General features: G+C 37.6%; 1 protein-coding gene across 21 annotated transcripts in view; it reads left to right on the top strand.

Moving 5' to 3' along the window:
* The first annotated feature begins 5,052 nt into the window (after positions 1–5,052).
* Positions 5,053–25,228, top strand: part of Usp40 (ubiquitin specific peptidase 40) — a 66,840-nt gene continuing 46,664 nt past the window's right edge. For 12 of the 21 annotated variants that reach the window (XR_007349552.1, XR_007349553.1, XR_007349551.1 and 9 more), the window contains exons 1-8: positions 5,279–5,759; positions 6,512–6,729; positions 9,314–9,381; positions 10,552–10,665; positions 12,666–12,830; positions 14,761–14,907; positions 18,246–18,389; positions 20,516–20,644. Coding sequence is in view for 15 of the 21 variants with exons in the window: in XM_048808760.1 (XP_048664717.1) it covers positions 6,531–6,729; positions 9,314–9,381; positions 10,552–10,665; positions 12,666–12,830; positions 14,761–14,907; positions 18,246–18,389; positions 20,516–20,644 (966 nt within the window). In the remaining 6 variants the exon portion in view is untranslated. The other 9 variants (XR_007349548.1, XM_048808756.1, XM_048808757.1 and 6 more) reach the window with 6 other exon arrangements.

The following is a 25,228-nucleotide window of genomic DNA, read 5'->3' as shown; positions in this document are numbered from 1 at the left end:
TTTCAGCAGATATCTATGAGCAAGAAAATAAGAAAAGATATTATCTCTGTGATCTTCCTTTCAAAAATCTATAAGCCTAGTATGTCCATGATTTTAAAAAAACAAGACAAACTCAAACCATGGGACATTCTACAGAGTACCTGGCCAGTACTCCTCAAAACAGTCAAGGTCATAAAAAACAAAGGAATTCTGAGAAATTATCATGGTTTGGAGGAGTCTTAAGAAGCCATTATGACTAAATGCAATGTCATGTCCTGGAAGGGATCTTACAAAAGAAAAAGGACATTAGGTAAAAACCAATAAAGTCTGAATAAATATATACTTTAACTTCACATAATGTATCAATACTGGTTCATGAATTATGATAAATGTGCCATAATTACATAATATATAACAATGGGGGAAACTAGGTACAGGGCATACAGGAAATCTCTACTATTTTTTTGCAACCTTGCTGTAAATGTAAATATATTCTTAAAAAAGTTTATTGGAAAAAAAGATAAAACACAAACTGGAAGAAAATATTTGCCAAGCATATGGTGATAAAGAACTTGTACCCAGAATATATAAAGAACTTTTAAATTCAATAATGAGGAAAAAACAATTTTTCAATGAGCAAAGATTTGCACAGGTATCTCCCAAGGAAGAGGCAAACAGACACATGAAGACACTCAACATCATTCATGATCAGGGAAATCAAATCAAACTTCAATTTAATTTTTGCACCCATTAGAATGGCTAAGGTCCAAGTGTCACCATATCAAGTGTCAGCCTGCAGAAGGGCTGCACCTCTCAGATTCTGCAGGCAGAACTACACAGTGGTACTGCCACTTGGGGATACTTTTTGGCAGTTTCTTAAAAAGGTAAACATCCACCTGCCTTATAACCCAGCTATTCCACTTCTGGGTATTCATCCACGAGAAAAGAAAGCATACTTAGTATATTGCTTAAACAATTTTTAAGTTTTTCTGTACATTGTGATATTTCCACATCATAAAAATACTTTCTGGCTAGCAGCAGAACACCCCTTCCCAAGTGAGCCATTGTTAGAGACAGCAAAGAGCCAACTCTTTATAATTAAGAGCCACTTTGAAATTACTTAAAATAGTTAATCCTAAACCTTTTACCCCATTCTATCTTGCAGAACCTCCAATAAGGCCATGGCCTAGGCCCTTTCTGCATTCCTGCCTTTCTGCCCTGGGTATTTCAAGCCAAAGTGTGAACAAGGCACCATTTTCCCATAACCCAGAATCCACTTCTATCAGTCAGAGTGCTATCAGAGAAGCAGGGCCACTGTGGACACAGATGGTTAAGAATTGAGAGAGGGATTTTGAGAGCCAGATCTGCCCACAGTCTTGATAGGGACTGTAGGATGGTCTCCAGGGAGGCTGATGGGTGCAAACTGGGGGAGAATCGGACAAGATGAGGCCCACCAGAAGAGACCAGAACCATGAGGTGTTCTCAGTGCCTGCAACCTTGACAGTATGGGTGTCCCGTGGAAGAATTCGGCAGCCTTCCTCACAGGTTAATCATACACCTGTCCCAGGTATGGGAGGAGCCAGGGAAAAGTAGAGGAATGCTGGTCCAGCTGCTGTTTCGTGCCCATGAGGAAAGCCCATGGACGAGTGACAACGCATGTGAGCTACAAACACACCTGTCCTGAACTTCCACCTGCTTTGGTTTAAGATCAAATTTTTAGACCAAAATACCCATGTGACTCACCCTAACCAGAAGCATCCAGAGAATGCAATGCTGGGAAACAAATTTGAACCTCGCCCAGTCCGCACATGACCTGAGCTGAAAGGGAAGTTGTGCATCCTATAAAATAGGGGTCTGTTAGTAGAAGCGATGCATACTGGGTGGGCAGGTAGCTGTGATGGCCACCATCTCTAACTCTTTGTAATATCTCCAGTGCCAGATACATGGAAAGTGTTCAAACACACTCACGTATACAAATGTATATGTACAGCCAGACAGGAAGGGTGGCACGCAAGCAACTACTTGGCTTTAGAGAGAACACAATCAGTGGTTAAGAGTACAACCCTGGATTCATATCTTGCTTCTATGACTTAATTGATATATAACCTTTTAAAAATTATCTCCCAATGCCTTAGCCTCCTCATCTGTAAAATGGAAATAATATCAGTTCCCACTCTACAGGGTTATTATGACAATTCAGTGAAATAGTGCTTGGAAAACCTATGCATCTGCCTGCCACAGAGTAAATTCTCACACTTTTTAAACAGCAGTACTAATCTTTCTTGATAGTCCCTCATGTGATAGGAATACTTGGGTAAAACTTTCATGGATCCAGTCTAGTCAACAGCTTTGGAGATTTGACTCTAGTTGTCTGTGGACCAGATTAAATAAAGAATTAAAACTTTCATTATAAACTACAAAGTCATATGCCACTATTATTAGTGACAAAGGAATAGTTTTTAGTGTTAAATGCTCTGAGGGCTACAGGATAGATAAAGCCCAATAACACGGAGATACTGTGATGAGACTCCAAAGACATAGGCAAAAAGCTTCAAAGAAATAGATCATATATAGTTTAGTGAGATCTGGAAAGTTTTCATGGATGAGTTAAATTCAGATTGTCAACAAAAAAATAACAACTTTGAATTTTAAAAAAACTGGTTTATTTTGAGCCCAATGACCATGCTTTGGGAACATAAAGTCAAGTTAACAATACAAGCTCCCCAAGGACATGATTCCCTCAAGGACATGGTTCTTCCATGATGAAATCATGCAAGTCTTTCATAATCCCCCCAAAGTAGGTAGGGTCATCAGGTAATCAAGTTACATAAAAAAGGGGGAATCTTCCAGATTCAGATGCTTTCAATTAAAAAAAAAAAAACGGAAATTTCCTACAGAAGTCAGGTGCTATCTCCTTCCCAGCCTGAAGATTTAATAGAGGACAGAGGTCCCTCAAGTGTGGCATATGCTAATCCTGCAGACACAAAAATGCTAGGTCAGACACAAAAGCTGATGGTCAATGGCTGTTAAAGGGACCTAAAACAGTCCAGTACAACTCAGTCTTCTTAGTTTAAATACTTCATCTCTCCACGAGGTTTTGATACTCCAATCGGTGAAATTCAAACAAACCAAAGTTCTCAAACACAAACATGTCCTCTTTGAATTTTTAGCTTGCAAGATGGGTTTTGTGCTGAACAGGGTTGAAGGGAGACCCTGCGAGGATGAGACCAGAGACACAGGAAGGCCTGTGGCATACCTGGAAATGTTTTGAACTGGAGAAGAATGGGTTGTAAAATAAATAGTAGTGTTGGGACCACAGCTGGACTAACATCAAAATGAAGAGGCTACAGTAGACCGTGGAGAATCACTGGTGATTCTTTAGCAGGGAAGTTTGAGCTCAGAGGGCAAATCAAATGGATCTCCTTGTGATGTGCAGGACGGGATGGATAAAATGGGAGTCCATTTAAAGGACTGTCATCCTAATGCTCAGGTGAGTCAGTGGGACAGTGCAGAGGCAAGGGAGTGGAAGAGAAAGAACTTTATTATGAAGAACCAGCTGATTGGAAGATGGCAAATGATCATCCTAAAGGACCATCTTGCCAGAAAGCTGATTCAGGAACAACTATATAGGAGATGCAGACTGGTGGGTACATTCTCACAGGTGGAGGTCGGTAGTAAGATGACATATATCTGGGATTTTTGTTGTTTTGTGGGGGGCAGGGACTGAACCTATGGGCACTTAACAACTGAGCCACATCCCCAGTCCTTTTTAAATTTTTTTAATATTTATTTTTTAGTTTTGGGTGGACACAATATCTTTATTTTTATATTTATGTGGTGCTGAGGATCGAACTTAGTGCCTCATGCATGCTAGGTGAGCACTTTACCACTGACCCACAACCCCAGCCCCGCCCCAGTCTTTTTTTATATTTTGTTTAGAGACAGAGTCTCAGTTGCTTAGCGCCTTGCTAAATTGCTGAGGCTGGCTTTGAACTCACGATCCTGCCCAAATGTCCCCAGCTTCTGGGATTACAGACATGCACCACCATGCCTGGCTACACATCTGGTCTCAATTACCTAGTCACAAGATGTTTTTCAGTTCTTCAAATCTCAAGGAAAAAAAAAAAAAGTTTATTTTTGTCCTCAGCTTTTCTTATTATTGATTAGTTTGTCTATATGCACTTCCTGGTGTTATACACAATGGATAGGCTAGAGGGGTAACTGCCCAGAGACTCTGTTGTTCTATCACCACACTCACAGTAATGAAAGAAAACATACTTGACCCCATTATTGTGAAAGACAGGTTTGGGTGAAGTTATATATGGAGCTGAGCGATCTGATCTTAATGTATGGCTTCTGTGGGAGAAGAGGAGCCATGGAAATGGAGCAAACATTATCCAGGCAATACTCTTTTTTTGAGTATGGGATTCATGGACAAGTCAAAGTTTCACATACTCAAGACTTGTATCCTGGATGAGGGGAAGGATGTGGTATTAAGAGGCCACTCATTCACTCAATAAAAACTTGTTAATATCTGGTAATGTGCCTGGCACTGAGGAGGTTCGGCTGTTTACAAGGCAAAGCCTGTGTCCTCATGGAGCTTTAATTACCGCGGTCATTCCTGATCAGGGCATGGAAGTCTGCAGAATATCTACTGGGAAGAGGGAGACGAAGCAGAGCAAGCAAAAGAGAAGTGAGGATAGAACAGCAAGGAGCCAGGCGTAGAGTCACGAGGAGGGGGTCCTGGGGGGGCCAGGTAGCCAGGCTTTGTGAAAGTTGAGGGCAGGCTCTTCCTGCCAGCCCTGTGCCTCCACTTCCTTCCAGCCAAAGCTCCCTGGACTTCCCAGTCACACCAATCTCCCGCCAACGTTACAAAAAGAAATTCCTTGGGTAGTCTCGCTTGGATTTTCCCCTTCCAGCTTCCGCTACAACTTCCTGTTCTCAGTCTCTCAGAGCTTTAGCTGAGGCCAAAATTATCCTCTTCCTGTCTCCCACGTTCACCTCTGAACGCAAGCTGTATTAGATAAGGAAAGTCCCGGAAGTGGAGCCTACTCGAACTTTGAAAGAGCCCACAGAAAGTCCTCAGGGGGAAAAAGGAGATCATTTTGAGAGTTTTCGTTTGTTTGTTTTTGCTTTTACTGCCTTCTTACGTACATTACTTACAATTCGTGAAGATGAAACAGACGCTGAGGAAGGTACAAAGTTTCAGGGGCACCCTGGGAGGGGCGGCGCGCGAGGCACACTGGGAGGTGCGGCACACGGGGCAACCTGGGAGTCTCGGCGGGCGGGGCACCCTGGGAGGCGCGGTGTGTGTTCATCCCAGCGCTTCCGGAGACCCGCCCTCGCCAACATGGCGGCGCCCAGTTGGGGCACGTCAGATTGCTTCAAGTTTTGGCTGGGGTCGGGGTCTGGGCTTTAGGCAGCAAGTGGGACCAGAGGCCGGGTCCCGAGAGGGACGTGGGAAACTAGGGACGGTGGTGTGGCGCTGCCTGACTAAGGCGAACGAAGAGCGGCCCGGGCCTGCCCGGGGTCGAGTCGCGCTCCTGAATCGGGTCGGTGATTGCGGGCCGCGGGGACTTGCGCCCGGTTGTGGGCCTGCGTCCCGTGCAGGGCTGGAGGGCAGGAACGCCCGAACCTCGGTCGTGGATTGAGGGAGTCGGGAATCCAGACTTTGACCTCGAGGCCAGACCCTCGAGTTCCACTTCTTGTACTTTTCTTCTGAGGAATGAGTTGAAAAGGATAATTGTCCTCCGGGTTTCCTGTTTCTTGGAAACGGCTAGGTGCTTTGTATTTCTCTTCTCCAAGGACCCTCCGCCACACTCGATGTAGAGTTAGGCGCAAGTCACTTGGGTCCCCGGGGCTGACATTGCTGTCGCCGATGTGCACCGATGTGCACGGGAGACCTTCAGACTGCATCGTTTCAATGGCAGTCTTCCTTACCCCGAGACCTCCTCCCTGCTCTCTAGTTTGAGGACAGTATCCTAAACTGCTATAAAGACGATTAATTTGATGCATTTTATCATTAAGATATACTCGGGTACAAAGTCCTGAGGCTGAGATGTTAGTAAATGAATGATGGTCCCAAGGCCTCTGCCAATTCTCAGAACCTAGGCGTTGCCACCGCTGAGGGTGGATTAGGTTTGGTGATGGGTTTTCTTTCTTTCAATGATGATGCAAATATGCCTTTTTAAAAACAGCCTTCATTTTTTGTGGGCCAAACTCTGCATATTAAGTGCTCTTTTTTTATTATGTCATTTGTTTAAATGACCCCTACAGGACATATGGTATCCCATTTTACCTATGAGAAAACAGGCTAAATAACTTGCCAAGGGTCACACAAGTTAGTCAGGATACTGGCAGGGATGAAAAAAAATCAGATTTTGCTGTTTCCAAAACACAAATTACATATTTTCAAAAGAACCATAACAAAATGAACAACTGTAAGTGTAAGGTAGGGAGATTTGGGGGAAGTGTTTTTTTTTTTTTTTTTTTTTTTAAAAGCATTTATATAACATATCATTTCTTTCTAAAGGATAGTATTTAGTTTCACAATGTTTGGGGACCTATTTGAAGAGGATTATTCCAGTGTGTCAAATAATCAGTATGGAAAAGGGAAGAAATTAAAGACTAAAGCTTTGGAGCCACCTGCTCCCAGAGAATTCACCAATTTAAGTGGAATCAGAAATCAGGGTGGAACCTGTTACCTCAATTCCCTTCTTCAGACTCTTCATTTCACACCTGAATTCAGAGGTATGCTGTACTACATACATTTGAATAGTAATATGTACCATCCTCCTCTTTACATGTAATTAATTATACAAAATCACAAATAGACAAAGGATCTTAAAGATGTGTTCCATGCTATGTGTTTATTATTGCAAATATAAGGCAAATTGGTGGTTCTCTCTACAGAGAAATGTGAGGCTTAAATTATTGTAAATGTATTCTGTGTGATTATAGTGTTTAATCACAAAATTAAAAATAAGATAATATATTTCCTAATTCCCACAGTTTAAAATGCAAAATAAAGACAATTCTGTCACTAGTAGTAGAATTTATCATTGTTATTTCTATTTTTGAGTTGAAAACTTTCTCCAAAGTAACAAACACTTAATCCAATTTTACCTAAACAATTATATTCTAACTTTTAAAGTGGGTAGGATTGTCACATTATTTATACACATTCACAGTTGTTTGTCTTCTTTTCTGAATTCCGGAAAGCTCTGACCCTGATCTGATCTGACTTGAATTTGTTTAACCTCAGAACCATAACCAGTGTGAAGCTATTCAGAGTCTTTAGTTGTCTTATTTGGGTGAATATAACACTTCCTTCATATTCTTAAAGTTTGGAAATTCTGAATTCCGAAAATCCAAAGTCTTACTGTATGGGATTAGCTATGTTAAAAGGTAATTTATTGTGAAGATAAAAGAACTCTCCCAGAAATCAACTCTGAATTCACTGGACCCTCGATTTCTTGCCTGTGTCTCTACATGTTTGCAGCTTTCTCCACATGACTCTTAACATCTGTGTTTCTTTGATTCCAGCATGAGCATTATTTTACCTTCACAAGGCCCTAATTGGGACACTCCCAACTGTCACACGACTTTGTAGTTCAGATCTCCACAGGGTCTCCAGATTCTGAGGATAGACAATCCGAATCATCCTATAGCTGAGTATATGATCCTCTTCCTACCACTACAAAATTTATCAAATCTTCATGATGTCTTCTGCTTCTAAGCTTAGAAAGACTTTCTCCTCCAGAAATTTTGACCCCTTCCCAGGACTGTTTTAATGGATTGAACTGCCTTATAGGATTTAAAAGTGGTACCTCTTGTCCTTGACCCCATTTCTGTAAAAATATCTCCTTGCTGAAGTCAGTGAATCCTCTTAGAAATTTTCAGTATTAATAACCAGATTCCTACCGGACGAGGTGGCACACACCTATAAATCTCAGCAGCTTAGGCTGAGGCAAGAGGATAGGGAGTTCAAAGCCAGCCTCAGCAAAAGTGAGGTGTTAAGCAACTCAGTGAGACCCTGTCTCTAAATAAAATACAAAACAGGGCCTGGGATGTGGCTCAGTGGTCAAGTGCCCCTGAGTTCAATTCCCAGTAGCAAAAAAAAAAAAAACAACAGATTCCTAAAAGGGATAAAACTTTTTCATGTTTTTATGTGGTTGAACTTAAAGGTTAACTTGAAGTAGAAAAGTAACATCAAGGAGAGACTGAGGAGGAAAGTGAAGGGATGGAACAGGTCATGGAGAGTACCTGGAGGTAGCAGTAGGGCAGAAAGCCCCAGGTCAGCTTCTACTTGGCTGGCCAAGCACATGCTTTGATATCATAGTGTAAAATGTACTCTTATATGGCTTAGTATGGTTCTGATACAGATTGAAGGGGGATGTGATTTAGAAACAATAAGAACTACAGAGCACTGAGGAGAAAACGGAACTTTTGGAAGAGTAGTTTAAGGAATAAGGCTAGGTTAGGTTCCATTGTCCTCCTGGTACACTCTCCCACAATAGATAGAGTAGTGAAAGATGATTATAAAAGTCCTTGTATGGTTTTGTGCTTTAACCTGTAGATTTGTTGTTAATGTTTTCCTTGTCCCATCACTAGTAAGGAATTTAACTTTCACCACAGTAATTGCTAGAGCAGCAGGGATTTTTAGTAGAGACACACTCTCCCCTCTCTAATCTCCCTGGAATGTTGCCAAGTCTCTCTGAAGGAATTTCTGCCAGTTTGTATACAGACTTTTAAAAAATTCAGATATTTCCCCATTGGTTCATAAACTTACATGTTGGATTATAAAAAATTCTGGAGCCTGGCCTGGGGCTGCCAGCTTCTTTTTCCAGATAGGATCACTACTACCATCTGTTATTACCCTCAACATGGAAAAGATGTTTTTATACCAATAAAAGGAAGGGAGCAATCTCCAGGTAAAAGATGGTCCTGCCAGTGAAAGGCCCATTGGGAGACTCCTGTGATGTGAAAATACAGACTTGCAACATTTGTACTTTCTCAAGGTTCCTACTGGCTGTCAGTCCTACTGCCATAGGCAATGGGAAACAAAGAGTCAGTGTGATTGGTAATGGTTCTATGTACAGAAATGAGTGATTTTTTTTTTCTTTTTTTTAATGGATCTTCCATACTGAAGCCTTAGCGTACCACTTTATTTTTTTAAAGTCAGTGATTTTAAAACATTACAAGAAAACAAAATGTATAGATTAAGGGATAAATATCATAACAATCATATTTCTGAATCTTTTATTTTATGGTAGTCTTGGCTTTCTAAACATTTTTCTAAAATGAAATTTGATTCTACTTTTTTTTTTTTTAGAAGCTTTATTTTCTCTTGGCCCAGAAGAACTTGGTTTTTTAGAGGATAAGGATAAACCAGATGCAAAGGTAATAAATTTGATTTACTGGGGCTTTTTGGAGTATTGAGGAAATGTTTCTTAATTTTATTTATTGCCAAGTATGTCTTTATTTTTATAAGGTGGCCTATATTTAATTAGCAATGACATTTTCCTTCCAAAAAAGAACTACTTTTCCAAATATAATGCTGCTATTGCTTTATAAACATACTTCACAGTGCTATATTTATGCTGTTTATTCTTACTTCTGAAATTTACAAATTACTCACACTAGCTCATCCAAACATCTATTTAAAATATTTACTTGCAATAGTGAAAACAACTAAGACCAGTATTATTTCAGTTTGGTACTCTGAAAATACATTGAATAAGGAATTTGTTTATTATTTTATATATTCTGTAGTAAAATCATGTTTAGTGCAGATCTAATGATGTTCTTCCTGCTTAAACTTCATTCAAACAGAAGTCTCTCATCACTTTCAGGCTCAGATTTATACTTCTTAACCGTAGTATTTCATGATGCAGCCCAGTACTTCTCCAACCATGTAGCAAAGGACCATTTTTTTGTGGTTTTTTCCCCCAGTTTGTTGCAAATCAATATTTTCCTAGTATATTTTTTAAATGTCATGGAAATGTAAAATTGCTGTACAGCTTTCTAAATGCATATTCTCCCTTTTAGCCCTTAAAGTCTGACCTGCACACTGGTCCCTGAGAATCATTCATTGCTCAGTCTGCTGGGCCCTCCTTATCTTGAATAAGACAGGAATAGGCATGGAGCCAGCAGAGAAGGAGGCAGGGTGTGATTTGTCCCATGAGTGAGAGATGTGTGCCTAGAAAGTTCCTACATTCATCTTTTGGAATATATCTGTTCCAAAGATATCTTACAGAAAAAAATGAACTATTAGAAATTCTAAGTGCTGTCAATCTATGATCATTTGGGTGGTTATTAGGGCCTATGTGAATTTAAATATTTACCTGAACTGTGCCAAGGTAGAGAACTCCAGATAACATAACTTTTAGGTTTGAATTAGAATTTTCAAATAACTGAATTCTAATTAGTTCTCTCTTTAAGATGAATAATTTATGAACTTTGTCCTAAATGAACTAGGAAATAAGAGAAAACTAGTATGCATTTCTTTGAAGAACCCTCACTTGGCCCTTGAAAGAGTTCATTTTGAAATGCATTCTTTTCTCACCCCAGGTTCGAATCATACCTTTGCAGTTGCAGCGCTTGTTTGCTCAGCTTTTGCTGTTAGACCAGGAAGCTGCATCCACAGTGGAGCTCACCAACAGCTTCGGGTGGACTAGCGATGAGGTATGAAGGGCCCTGAGTAAGTTGCCAGCGGTAGAGAAAAAAAGTCAATGCTGGTATGTCATGTTATCTGACTTCCTTTAGTTTTGTCTTAGAGTCTCAACATGCTTGAATGTTTCCTTCTCACAGTAAGTAATTATAATCACAAGTGTATTTTTGGATACTCACAGTATAGGTGACACCACATTCTCTTCAAAGAGGTAGGACATGGACTTTGAAGGGAAGTGGCGTGATAGTCCCTAAATAAGTGTGTTAAATTTGAGGTATGGGGCTGCCACCTCAAATTAATTCCCTTTTCCTTCCCTTTAAAAAATTAACCATTTAATTGAGCTATACATGCCATAAAATTCACTCTTTCAAAGGGTACAATGAATTGTTTTTTAGTATTTTTACAGAGTTGTGCAACCATCACTACCATCAGTTTTTAAAAACCTTTTCACCAGCCAAAAAAGAGATCCCATATCCATTTGCAGTCACTCCCTCATCATCCTCTTCCCCTAGCCCCTGGCAGCCACTAGTCTGTTTTTTGGTCTTGTGGATTTGACTGTTCAGGACATTTCATGGGAATGGAATTGTGCAATATGGGACCTTTTGTAATTGGCTTGTTTCACTGAAGATAATGTTCTCCAGTGTATTCATCTAGAGTTTGTGTTCATTCCTTCTTACTGTCAAATGATATTCTGTCGGTGGATACTACGCATGGTGTTTTATGATGTAGTCCTTTGTTGATGGCTTTTCCTATTTATTTGTTTGTTTTTTGGTACTGGGGATTGAACTCAGAGGTACTCAACCACTGAGCCACATCCCCAGCCCTATTTTATATTTTATTTAGAGACAGGTTCTCAATGAGTTGCTTAGCACCTCGCTTTTGTGAGGCTGGCTTTGAACTTGTGATTCTCTTGCCTCAGCCTCCCAAGCCCCTGGGATTATAGCCGTGTGCCACCAGCCCGGCTTCCCTTTGTTTTTGATAGTGAGCATCTACTAAGTTACTGGTTTTATAATTCTTAAAACTATGAGGACCTTTTCTATTTTATTTTTTCTAAGTAAAATTTTAAAGAATGAAGTTTAACTGCTACAAGTTTTCTGTTCCCTTTGAGCCAGTGATAGAGGGCAGATTTATATCTTTGGGTATCTTGTACTTGAAAAGACAAAAAACAATCGCAGCCTTACCCCTTACTCCAGCTTTCATCCCCTTCATCTGCTGCTGGTCATGTGAAACTTGTTTTTCTATTGTCTTCCCTCACTGCTTCCTCTGCACTCTGCATATGTTCCTGTACCTCCTTTCTGCTTTTCCTACCAAAGTCAACAATGATATCCACATACCAAGATCAGAAGTCACTTCTCTGTCCCCAGCTCCTCTCAGTTCCCAGGACCCACCCTCCTGTTTCTTCCTTGGCAGATCTTTCTCCTCATCTCTGCTTCTTTAAATGGCAGTACACACCCTTGGCTTGGTTCATAAATTGTTCTTAAGGAATGCTAACACTTAGCTCAGATTTAAGCACATTCCATGTGGAATTTTTCTGAGTATTATGTTAGTTTTATTTTTTGTTGTTTTATACTTCAAAGCAATAAATTCTGTACCTTCTCTAATGTTGACAGTTACTCATATTCACCAGCCACTGTGACTTAAGTGAGCTCCACCTATGCACTCGCTGCCAGCTCTGAAACATGGTCAAAACCTGTTGTGCTTCTGTCTTGTCTCCCTGTGGCACAGCCAAGTGTGCAGTTCCCCATGTGATGTGGGCACTTTCCTTTTTAGTGGAGTTGTAAGTTCACAACCCACACGACCTACACGTTTATTTCTGTAGTAGAAGTAAAAGCAGGTAGTGATCTCTTAACCTGCTCTTGGCTTATTTTGCTTAGTCATCCTTATATCTGATCAATGCTTATCTTTGAATTGCTTTATAGATCTTGGGTTTTTGTAAACTAGTACTGTATTCTTAAAATCTGTTTTTAAAAACTTGAAGAACAAAATTACTTTTTAAAAATTACCTGTTTTGTAGGAAATGAGACAACATGATGTGCAGGAACTGAATCGAATTCTCTTCAGTGCTTTGGAAACTTCTTTGGTTGGGACCTCTGGCCATGACCTCATCAATCGTCTGTATCATGGAACCATTGTTAACCAGGTTGTTTGTAACGAATGTAAGAACATCAGTGAGAAGCAGGTGAATTCACAAGAGTGTTAGTAATAAATTATATTGTAAATTACAGTTCATGTAATTAAGTCTGATAAAAATGTTTATTATTAGAAATAATTTATCAGTTTTTTCTGTTTACTCTGACTATACCTGAATCATCAGTTAATAATACAGTTCCCCATGTGAACTGAAAGAAGCAAATATCTTAAAACAATGTTTTACTCAATACTCTACTATTTAAAAAAGAGTTTTGGGGGGAAGTTTGAAAATACAAAAATTGGTCTCTTTGGAGAATCCAGTATCATCATGGTTAGACTATTGTAAATAAAATTAATTAGGTAAAAAAAAATACTGAGAATATTTAAATTGACAAGCATCTGTAATTAAATATTAGAGTTAGTTTATTAATATCCTTCAGAAAGTTTGTCTCATATGTGCTTATGTTTATATATTAAATATAAATTTCATTACATATAAAGCTTTTATAATTCTCTTTACTAATGTAACCTTCAGTTCTTTTAATAATACTGATTGTTCGTTTAATATGATTGGAAACTAGATATTAGAAGTTTGCTCATGTAAATATAATAATCTCTGTGCTTTACAAGTCTTATACAGCTAATTATTTCATCACTGAACTCTAATAAAAATCTTCTTTTGTTATGGCAAGAGTAAAGAAAGTTTCTGTATTTGTATGAGAGAGAAATGCTATTTTCTAAATGTGTTTGTTGCACTTTTGGAAATATAAACATGTTACTTGTGTTTTTGTATGTGTAGGTATATGTGTACACATACACCTGCACATTTATATATATATATATATATATTTCTCTTTTTATTTTCTAAGAAGTAGTTGGGGAACAATAAAAACAGTGCTACTTGGCCCTTATTGCCTGTGCTAATAGAAGCTCTTTTGGTCAGCCTGGTTTGAAAATAATTAATAGATCATATTTCTTTGAATTACTGTATGATTGACTTAGTGCTAATGTAATAATTCACACAAAGTACTTGTGAAATACAGTGTATAGAAAGCACATTATAAATTGTGGACTTTAATTTTTCACACATATATTTTAAACCTAAAGTGTTAGTTTTAATACTCGAGAGTTTTACCATGAATACATGGTATTACATAAATAGTGCTTTCTCCTTTATCAGACCTCATAGTCCCTTAAATAATGCTGTTGCATACACACAGAGAACCATAAATGATTTATACTTGCCAAATTATAATAGCACTTATTATTAAAAACATATTATAATTCAAATATTCTTATATTAGAATAGATAGACTTCCTATTTGCAAAATACCACCCTCCTTATTTTCATAGAAACACTTGTTTATCGTCACTGTACATAATTATTTTCTTTTTTTTTTTTTTAGAGAGGGAGAGAATTTTTAATATTTATTTTTTAGTTCTCGGCGGACACAACATCTTTGTTTGTATGTGGTGCTGAGGATCGAACCCGGGCCGCACGCATGCCAGGCGAGCGCGCTACCGCTTGAGCCACATCCCCAGCCCCCATAATTATTTTCTTATATAACTTCTTCAGTGTATCTTAAACCAACCTTAGCAAAAGAAATTGAAGAAATAGAATTTATGTGAGATAAAATTCAACCCTGCCTTTGCTGTTATTAATTCTAGTCTAAAGACTGAAACAGTGCTAATGAACTTTGCGCAGTTTTGTATTTAAGTCAACTATATGTTTTATTGCATTTAAACTTACAAATATCTTCCTTTATCAATGTTTTCTTGATACATTTTATACTAAATGATAGCTTGATTTAGAAAGGAAAATTTTGTGTTATGAATGTCATAGTAATGAAGACATCTTCCTATGTACACTGTTTTAGGAAAGATACACCTGATTATTCCCAGTGTATGTTTGAGTTGGCAGTGTGTTTGTAAACATCTGTGAAATTGTTTTTTCAATATTGCATTCTTGTATACTTCAGGAAGACTTCTTAGATCTAACAGTAGCAGTCAAAAATGTATCTGGTTTGGAAGATGCACTCTGGAACATGTATGTAGAAGAGGAAGTTTTTGACTATGACAACTTGTACCATTGTGGAACTTGTGACCGGCTGGTTAAAGCAGCAAAGGTAACAATGCCTTCCTTTTTCCAGGGTGCCCACAGAGAACTTGGTGGCAGCCAAGTCACCGGAAGCCACCTGTGTGATAAAGACTGAAGGATACACTTGAAGCTCTTGGCTCAAGAATAGAAAAGACATTTTATTTACTATCTTGTCTTTTCATTTTTTTACAGTGAAGAATTTTTTAAATCTTTCATCCTAACAGCTGTCTGAACTTCTTTTTCTCCCAAGAAAAATGTTTTTTATTCCTCAATTTTTCTTAAGCTGCTTTTTTTGGATAAATTCCTTGCTTTTAGCAAATTGCTGTTATGAAGGAGATAGTAGTATTTCTGTTTTTAGTCCCACCATCAAGAAGCTTGCCGAGCATTCCTTTCTGTTTCCTGCTACTAAAATAGGTGGCTCTCTTTAATTTCTCAATATGCAATTATTTTCTAACCCTGACATACGTCCTCTTTCGCTTGAGCACATTCCATATGCACTTTCCCACTTGTGGGTCTTGACCTTGTTAGTCATGGTCTTCAGCACAGTACTTCTGGATTTCTTTCAGGATAGCAAAGCAAAATAGAAGATGGAGAGACAAGATGAAAGCAACTGATTTCTTTTATAGTGTGAGCTAAGAGAGAAAAGTAAAATAAGTCAGTTAGTGTAGACTTCTGATATTTCTCAAATTTGTCATGTTCCTACTTAGAGTCATTTGTAGATATAATTCATAGTTATCCTAGCTTCCAGGAAGGAAGAGCCGCTTTGACAAGTGAAATGAGAGTCAACTCCCATTTAGCTTAATGGAACACCTCCTCAGTGTTATTTTCATACATCTTAAATTTTGCCCATTCCAGCTTCTTTATGATGTGGCTGTGATTTATTATATCAGCACTTTGGCATTGCTGAAAATCGACCACATGTTGACATTTTGTCCCAGTTTTGATGTAAGTTCTCTGTGCTTCACTAGCTGAGTCCTTTGAGTCCAGGGTGTCTTTCACAGGACAGATTTTAGAAAAACATTTTTTTGTTTTTTTAACATTTGAGTTGGTTTTTTATTTCTCCATTTTACCTTCTAGCAACCATATGTATTTCCTTTTCACCATTCTTTCACAATTGTATGTGATTTCTCAATATGGAACTTTTGTTTTGTTTTTTTTCAATAGTGAGGATTGAACTAAGGGACATACCTGAGCTATACCCCCAACCCCTTCTTATTTTGAGATAGGGCCTTACTAAGTTGCCCAGGCTGACCTCGAACTTCTGATCCTCCAGTCTCAGTCTCCCAAATAACTGGGATTGCAGGTGTGCACCACCATGCCCAGTAGAATTGTTTTGTTTTTTTTTTTAAACATTTTTATACAATTTCCACCAAAAACATTATCAATGCTAATAAATTGCTAGGTATTAGTAATTCACTAATATTAATATAAAAGGTGCTTATTACAGATTATTTCTAAATGTCTGATATGTCTGTGTGTGTATAAATTCTTAATGCCATTTCCCATTCCTCTGGCTTGAATGTGCCATTTCTGCACTTCTCTGGCTCTCCTCTCAGCACCTGTTCCTATGAGCAATGAAGCATCAACCCTGCTACTGTAATTTTTACCTAGGTAATTAACTGTCCCACTGTTACTAGATGATGTGATAGACTATTCATAAACATTGTAAACTTGAGCTCAGTGCGGTCAATGGTTATTGAGCATTATCGTAAACAGCTACCACAAAAAACATACCTGTGTAGTGGATCCATAATGCCAAAGACATGTAGCACTATTCCTATGGCTGACAGTTAACTGAACTTTTCCAGCAAATAAAATGAATATTAATTTAATACACAATACTGATTTTGTATCCTGGAGATGATAGAAGTAAATGTAATAAAAAAGTAAACCCTGTGGCTATAGCTTTCACAACAGTCTTTGAAACCAGGATGAAGTTTACACTGTTTAATATATGTTTTCATATATTCTATTCATTATTAAACCTAGAGAGAGAATTACCATTTGTTTGCTCATTATGTACTTCACCTGTGGTGTTAGAACTACTATCTGATAAGTATAAATCTCAGCGTTTGGAAAAGTCTTAGATACTTACTTAAACATTTTTTTGTTGAACTTAATTTGCATTTTAATAAAACAGGAACCCTTTGCTAACCCTAACCTTCTGCTAAACAAATACAGTTTTTTTATATACCTAATATTGTTGGTTTAATTCTTTTTCGGTGGAACTTCTCTATTGTGGAGTATTTTTCTAGTTGCCATGTATTTGTTGCATTCTGAATTTAGGTTTGGTGTGCTCTTTGAGTAAATGTAGATTTTCCTGTCCTTAGCAATCTTTTCTAATCATATAATAGCAGAGTTTCTGTGTTATTTTGGATGCATCCATAGAGCTTGTCTGAAAATCTGCCAAGTTATTTTATGGCTGGGACTTTTTTATTTAACTTTTTTTACCCACTAGATTTGTGAAATTATTATTTTAAATATATGTTTAACAGTGTTGGGTTTATATGATTATGGCCATTACTAAGAGGTCTGGGGACAAGTGATGACTTTTTTTTTTTTTTTTTTTTTGGTACTAGGGGTTGAACCCAAGGGCTCTGAGCCACATCCCCAGCCCTTTTAAATTTTTATTTCAAGACCTGTTCTCATTAAGTTGCTTAGGACCTCCTAAAGTGGCTGAGGCCAGCCTCAAACTTGAAATCCTCTTTCCTCAGCTTCCTGAGTCACTGGAATTACAGGCATCCACCACTGCACCCAGCTAAGTGATGACTCTTAAATAAAAATCATCTTAATGTACTATTTAGTTTTAAACTAAGGAATTAAAACAACAAAAATACCTTAATCTGCTTTTGAGTTTTAAAGTAGCAACTATAAAACTCTGATCAATAGATCTTAACCATTGGGATTATAGTCCTTTTAAAAGTCTAATTAAACTGTGGATCTTCTCCCTAGAGAAAATGTATACACTTAGACTTTTCCTAATTCATGTGTTCAGAGCTCAGGTAAAATATGATTATGAAGGAGCAAAGGAAAAGGCCAGGAATTGGGCAGAAAATAGGAGCAGATGGAGAGGGATAATGAGCAGTTACAACATGTTCATCAAGTAGGATTTTAGAATGGCAGCTCTGAAAACAGAAGTAGCTTGTGAAACTTTTGTGAGCATAAATGAGTGATATCAATCACCCTTAGTCCCATAAAATAGATGAGATTCCTCAAGATATATTATTGAACCCATTGTTAATGACTGTATGTGAGTTAAGGACCTGTTTCTCCTAAAGCTTACAGGTGTTTTTTTTCATACTTTAAGTAATATTATCCTTTCACATAACTGCTTTTTAAAAACTTTGTGAATTTTTCTTTTAACAGTCGGCCAAATTGCGCAAGTTGCCTCCTTTTCTTACTGTCTCATTACTAAGATTTAATTTTGATTTTGTGAAGTGTGAACGCTACAAGGAAACTAGCAGTTACACATTCCCTCTCCGGATCAATCTCAAGCCTTTTTGTGAGCAGGTTTGAATTATTTTATTTTTAAATTCTTTCTTTTCCCCTTCTATATTTGAATCTTATTGACCTGATGGAAGTTTATTACAGAATTCCTGAACCTTAGCCCTGTTAACATTTTGAATTTAGTCATTCTTAGATGTGGAGGACTGTGCTGTACATTGTGGGATGTCTACTAGCATTCCTGGCCTCTTTAGACTGGGATGTGGCTCAGTGGTAGAGCAGTTGCTTAGCAGGCCCAAGGTCCTAGCTTTGATCCCCAGCACCACAAAAAAAAAAAAAAAAAATCACCTGGCCTACTTAATAGATGACAGTAGCATCCCCACTCCTCTCCCACTTTGGCAATGAGAATGTCTTCAAAAGTGGTCAAAAGTCCATATGTCCTGGAGATGGGGTTGCAAAATTGCCCTGGGCTGAGAACTTCTGATTTGTTTGCAGTCCTTTTGAATCTAAAGTGTACAAGTTCTCTGTTCTCTATTAAACTCTTCTTGAAAAATCTTTGAGATGAAAATTTTAAAACAAAATTTAAAATGATCCTGCTTTTAAAAAAATTACCATTAATTGGTACTTTGCTATTTGGATTTATTTTAGATGTGATAATGAATTACATGTCTAGAAAGTGAACAGACAAATCGAATTTTTCTAGTCTAGAATTTGTAATCCTTAAGACACAGGAAAGAAAATGTGTTGAAAGCAAGTTAATTATAAAAACAAACTACTTTATGACCCACTTATAGTTTTTATATCATTATTATACATGCTAAAATCAGAGTGATGAGACTGGTATATTTCTTATTATAAATCATTCTTATTTTATTAGGAACAGAATATTTATTAGCTAGATATTCAATTTCTGTGAAAAAAAAAAGTAATCCTTTTGTTAACATTATTTAATTCAAACTCTTCACAGGTGGGCCTAATTGCTCAGCTTTTTGGGTTTTTTTTTTTTTTTTTTTTGAATGTTTGAATTTTCAGAGATTCTAGTATTCTGTGGATGCTTAGCCTATTACTGGCATACTCAAAATCAATGATTTTCCCAGGGTTAGTTAATATACTCACTACTCTTTTTATAAAAAGTATTTCATCATGTGATTTAACATACTTCAGTATAACAGATCTGAAATAAGTAATATAATTGACCACTTATCTAGGACATCCACATCAATCTTGCTTTTGAATTTCTATTAGTGTAGAAACACCTTGCATCTTTGTGTATCTCTCTCCTGTCTTTTGCCTAAATCAGACATTTTCAATTACTGTCCACTCAAAAACTATAATATTTTAATCAAATACATTCCTCCGGTAACTAGCATCCCTCAGCAGACACCCATGTATGCATTTACATCACAAGTTACACTGGTCTAGTTTAGATGGCACAATCAGAAGGGAGCTTATGTCAAGTGCTTCAGACCCCTGGAAAGTGAAAACTAAGGCTTTCTTGTTCTTCTGCATCAGAAATTTAAAGTGTCTCTTAATCTACTATAGTTGTTTCCATTTGTTTTGTTTTTAATTGCCATTGTAGAAGTTTATCTCTTGGGTTACATGTAAATATAAAGTGCATTAATTAATTAATTAATTATAGAAAAGTTTGATCATAGAATTAATAAAGCAGGAAAGAACTTCTTCATTCTACATATTGCCTCTAAACAAGAACAACTATTGTTCACAATTGCTAAATTTCTATTCTGTTCAGATGACTGAAATGTCTGGAGGGTTAATAGTTGATCTGACTCTGACTCTGTGGGGCAGCCTGGTTGGAACATAGGACAGTTTCGTCAAGTATAGAACATGTGTGTTTAACATCATGATAGATATGTACAAAGATGGTTTTCTCTTGCTAAAAACCTCTAGCTTACATATCTCAGCCCAAACTAACAGCTTTTTCAGATACATGTGTTCACGTTTAAGTGAGGGGCCAAAATAGATCAATATAGTGTGTTTAGTAGTTGAGCAATGAATTTAAAATTTTTTAATTTAAAGCCAGTCTTTTAAATTTATCTTACCTTTAAATGACAGTGATATTCACTGTAATTTCTAATTAATTTCAATACTTGGAATTCTTTTTCCATTCTACTTACATATATTTTAGCATCTTATGTTAAATTATCCATGTTTATTTTCCTTTTTTCCTTTAGAGTGAATTAGATGATTTAGAATATATATATGACCTCTTCTCAGTCATTATACACAAAGGTGGCTGCTACGGAGGACATTATCATGTATATATTAAAGATGTTGATCATCTGGGAAACTGGCAATTTAAAGTAAGTGTACAAACTCATTTAGAAATATCTTGCGATGTCTTGGTTTTTCAGTTCCTTTTACAATATTTTGTTGATGATCTTTTGCCATTTATTGTATACTCACCCTGTAGAAAACTTTGATAGGCATTAAGTTAATTCAGATATGTTTTAAATTTTTATTTCTAAATAATTTTACATGTACAGAAAATACCACAGTAGTACAAATACTTCCTATGCACTCTTTACCTAGATTCTCTAGTTGTTAACATATTGCCACATGTTTTAGTTAGCTATTTCATCACTGTGACTGAAAGACCTGACAAGAACAGTTAGAGGAGGAAAAGTTTATTTGGGGGCTCACAGTTTCAGAAGTCTCAGTCCATAGATGGCCAACTCCATTGTTCTGGGCCTGAGGCAAGGCAGAACATCATGGCAGAAGGGCGTGGAGGGAGAAAGCAGCTTAGAATATGGTACCAGGAAGCAGAGAGAGAGAGAGAGAGAGAGAGAGAGAGAGAGAGAGAGAGAGACTCTTCTCAACAAGTACAAAACTTAAGCCCCAAAGCACACCTCTGGTGACCCAGTTTCTCCAGCTCTACCCTGTCTGCCCACAGTTACCATCCAGTTGATCCATATCAGTGTATTAATGCACAATGATTAAGTCAAGGCTCTCATAACCCAATCATTTGTCTCTAAACTTTCTTTCATTGTCTCACAATGGGAAATACCTCATATCTAAACCATAACCCCACATTTGTGCATGTGCACACACAGACATGTATACATTATTAACATCATTGTTAGTGTTGAACCAAGTAAATGGAAGACATTAGACTCCTTTACCTCTAAATACTAGGTGTTTATCCACCAAAAACAAAGATATTCTCTTACATAAGCATAGATAAAAAACCAAGAACTTTTAATACTGGTATATTACTATTGCCATTGTCTACTGTATAATTATATTCAGGTTCTACCAGTTGTCTAATCTATATCTTTTATGAAAATGTTTTTCCCACTCTAGTGTCAAATCCAAGATCATGTGTTAGATTTAGTTATCTTTTTTTTTTTTTTTAGGTCTCTTTTACTCTGAAACCATCTCTCAGCTTTACAGTTCCTCTGTTATGACAAACTATGGAATTTTTCCAGCAAATAAAATGAGCATTGATTTAGATAACACACAGTATGGATTTTGCATCCTGCAGATTGTAAGTGAAAATGTACAAAGCTTTCACAGTAGGATTTAAAGCCAGGGCAAATTTTATCCTATTTAATGTAATATGGCTGCAGTGTCATGTCTTCTGTGGTTGCTCTTTAAAACAACACTCATTGACCATCACTTAATGACATTTGAAACACTGGTCCTTCCCCAGGACCATAAAACACAACAAAAAATGTAAGTCCTTCTAGGTGGTTTTCTGTGAACGGTATGAGAATTTTTCCCCAAAACATTACCCATTACCACCTATTGAATAATTGCTTTTCTCCACCAACTTACTGTGTCAGTTTCATTAGATCTATTGTTCATTAATGCAGGAGTCTTGTTTTTTAGATCTCTATTCTGTTCTATTCATTCTCCTCCTGGGCAAATACACACTTAATTGCCATAGGTTAATTTTAAATCATGCCATCTGATGGGACAAGTCTCCCTACATGCTGCTCTTCAGGATTGTCTTACCTATCTTGTTTATGCTTCTGTGTGTCTTCCTAGAATCACTTTCCCATATTTTCACATATGCACATGCCCCTGCATGCGTGCATACACAGGGGTTTTGAGTCTTCATATATGACCAAGATATATCTCTTTAAAGCTCCTTTGGTGTCTTTTTAAAAGTTTCATAATTTTCTCAGTGAATTGTAGAAGGTCTGGGAAAGTGCTCACTAGAGTCTACTGTGACATTAGAATACATTTCACATCAACCCTATGCTCTTCACCAGTTTCTAAAATGAAGCTAAGTCAATCACATTCTTCCATTTCTTTGACCTTACTGCAGTATCTAGCTCTCCAGTTCTGGATTCAGAAAGCTGTGCAGACATTGCTGTCAAATGCTATGCCACGTTTGCCAAGACACCACCATTTTGGGCACCTTCCCGATCAGATAAAATGAAGCACCTTTTATCCTTGGTGATTATTAGAGGAAATTTTTCCCTTCATTCAGTACTAAGGTCAAGGCAGTCCAGTTTATTGCCCTTTATTGTGGAATAATTTTTTTTCCATATCATGCTTCTAGTGAAGGTGTAGCCCTTTAGGATTTCCAACATTTTGCTGCAGTCTATCATTGTGGTATGTAAAAACTATATACAGTCATCCCTCAGTGTCCTTGGGGAATTGGTTCCAGAATTCCCCATACCAAAATCCATGGATGCTTAAGTCCCTTGTAGGAGTCTGTTTTTTAGTTTTCTATTCCGTTCTATTCTTTCTCCTGGAAAAAATGGCAATAATATTTGCATATTACCTACACACACATATGCCTATATATATGTATACTTAATCTCCAGGCTATTTATAATATATAATGTAAAATACCTAGCAAGTAGTCACTATCCTGTATTGTTTTGGGACTAATAAAAAGAAAAAAAGTCTCTACATGTTCAGTACAAACATTCTTGTTTTCCTAATATTTTGATGCACAGTTGGTTGAGTTCACAGGTATAGATCCCGTAGATACAGAGCATCTGATGTATTTGTTGTCTCCAATTCCAGTTCCTGGTATATAGGTCTTTAGAATTCCTTGATGGAAGTTATTTTATTCATGATAAGCCCCTTTCCACCTTATGGTGTTCATGCTAAAGAGTCCATTCTTAGATGCCTTAAGATGGGGCCTGGTTGCCATATGAGATGCAGAATCCATACTGTGTTTTATCTAAATCAATGCTCATTTTACTTGCTGGAAAAATTCCATAGTTTATCATAACAGAGGAACTGTAAAACTAAGAGATGGTTTTAGGCTAAAAGAGACCTTACACATGATCTTGGATTTGACACTAGAGTGGGGAAAACATTTTCATAAAAGACATAGATTAGACAATGGTAGAATTTGAATATAATCATACACTAGACAATAGTAGTATGCCAGTGTTCAAAGTTCTTGGTTTTGATCTGTGCCTTAAGATGGGGCCAGATTGCCCACTGATGAGAGGGGTGGAATTTACATTCCATCTCCTGACCTTGGAGAGTGGGAAAAGACAAGAGGATTGAGTTCACCAATGGCCAGTGATTTAATCAGCGCTGCCTCCACAGTGAACTTCTGTGCTTGAGTAGGGCTGGGGTTTTGGCTCAGTGATAAGAGTGCTCGCCTAGCACATGTGAGGCCCTGGGTTTAATCCTTAGCACCACATAAGAATAAATAAAGATATTGTGTCCAACTACAACTAAAAAATAAATAACCCTTGAGTAATGAGGTTTGGGGAGTTTCCATGTTGGTGACATATCTGTGTACCGGGAATGTGGCCCCCTGGACTCTGTGGGGACAGGCTTCTCTACTCGCGACCTTTCTGGACCTCACCCTACAACCTCTTTATCTAGATGCTCATTGGAATCCTTTATAATAAACTGTAGCATAGGTTCCTGATATCTGTGAATTGCTCCACTAAATTATGAACCTGGAATAAGGGTTGTGTTTACCCTAGAATTTGCAACTGATCAGGCGGAAGTGTAAATAACCTGGAAACCCCATTTATGGTTAGGGTACCAAGTGGGAGTCAGTCTTATAGGACTAAGGCTCAACCTGTATAATCTGTTTGGGTACAGATAGTTAGTGCCAGAATTGAACAGAATTGTGGGACATTTGGTGTCAGAGGATTTAGAGAATTGGTACTTTTTTGAAAAACCAATCACTCAACTCTGTGCTTTGGGTAAGCCTTAGGTTTCCTCTCCCAAACCCTGTACTATTTGAGCATCAGAGTAGAAGCTCAGTATCAACAAGGTTGGTGTCTTAGTCCATTCAGGCTGCTACAACAATACTTTTTATAAACAATAAAAATGTATTACTCACAGCTCTGGAACCTTCCTTAGAAAGTCCAACATAAAGGTGCCAGCAAATATTATATATCTGCAGGATTTGCCACTTTATAGATGGTACCTTCCTTTTTTGTTTTGTTTTGTTTTTTGTTGGTATTGGGGATTAAACCCAGGAGTGCTTAACCACTCAATTACATCCCCTACCCTTTTTATTTTTTTAATTTAATTTTGAGACAGGGTCTCACTAAATTGCTTAGAGCCTCTCTAAGTTGCTGAGGCTGGCTTTGAATTTAAAGTCCTCCTGGCTCAGCCTCTAAGTTGCTGGGATTCCAGGAATGAGCCACCACCACTGTGCCCAGCTACAGATGGTGCCTTCTTGCTGTGTCCTCAAACAGCAGAAGTGGCATACAAGCTCCCTTGAATCTCTTTTATAAAGGCACTAATCCCATCATGAGGGCCCACCCTTATGACTTAATTGTTTCCTGAAGATGTCATCTCTTGATACTATTGCATTAGGGTTAGGTTTCAACATACATGTTTAGGAAACAAAAACATTCAGAGTGCAGCAGTTGGGATTCTAGAAGCCTTTACTCTGTATTTCCTACCTGGATTTCCATTTCACTTCTCAACCTCTGAGGGTAGTCCTA

Source organism: Marmota marmota, unplaced genomic scaffold (assembly GCF_001458135.2).
Source record: "Marmota marmota marmota unplaced genomic scaffold, marMar, whole genome shotgun sequence".
In the NCBI taxonomy this organism is placed as follows: Eukaryota; Metazoa; Chordata; class Mammalia; order Rodentia; family Sciuridae; genus Marmota; species Marmota marmota.
The sequence above is the reverse complement of the archived record's forward strand: the minus strand, read 5'-3'. Positions and strand labels throughout refer to the sequence as shown.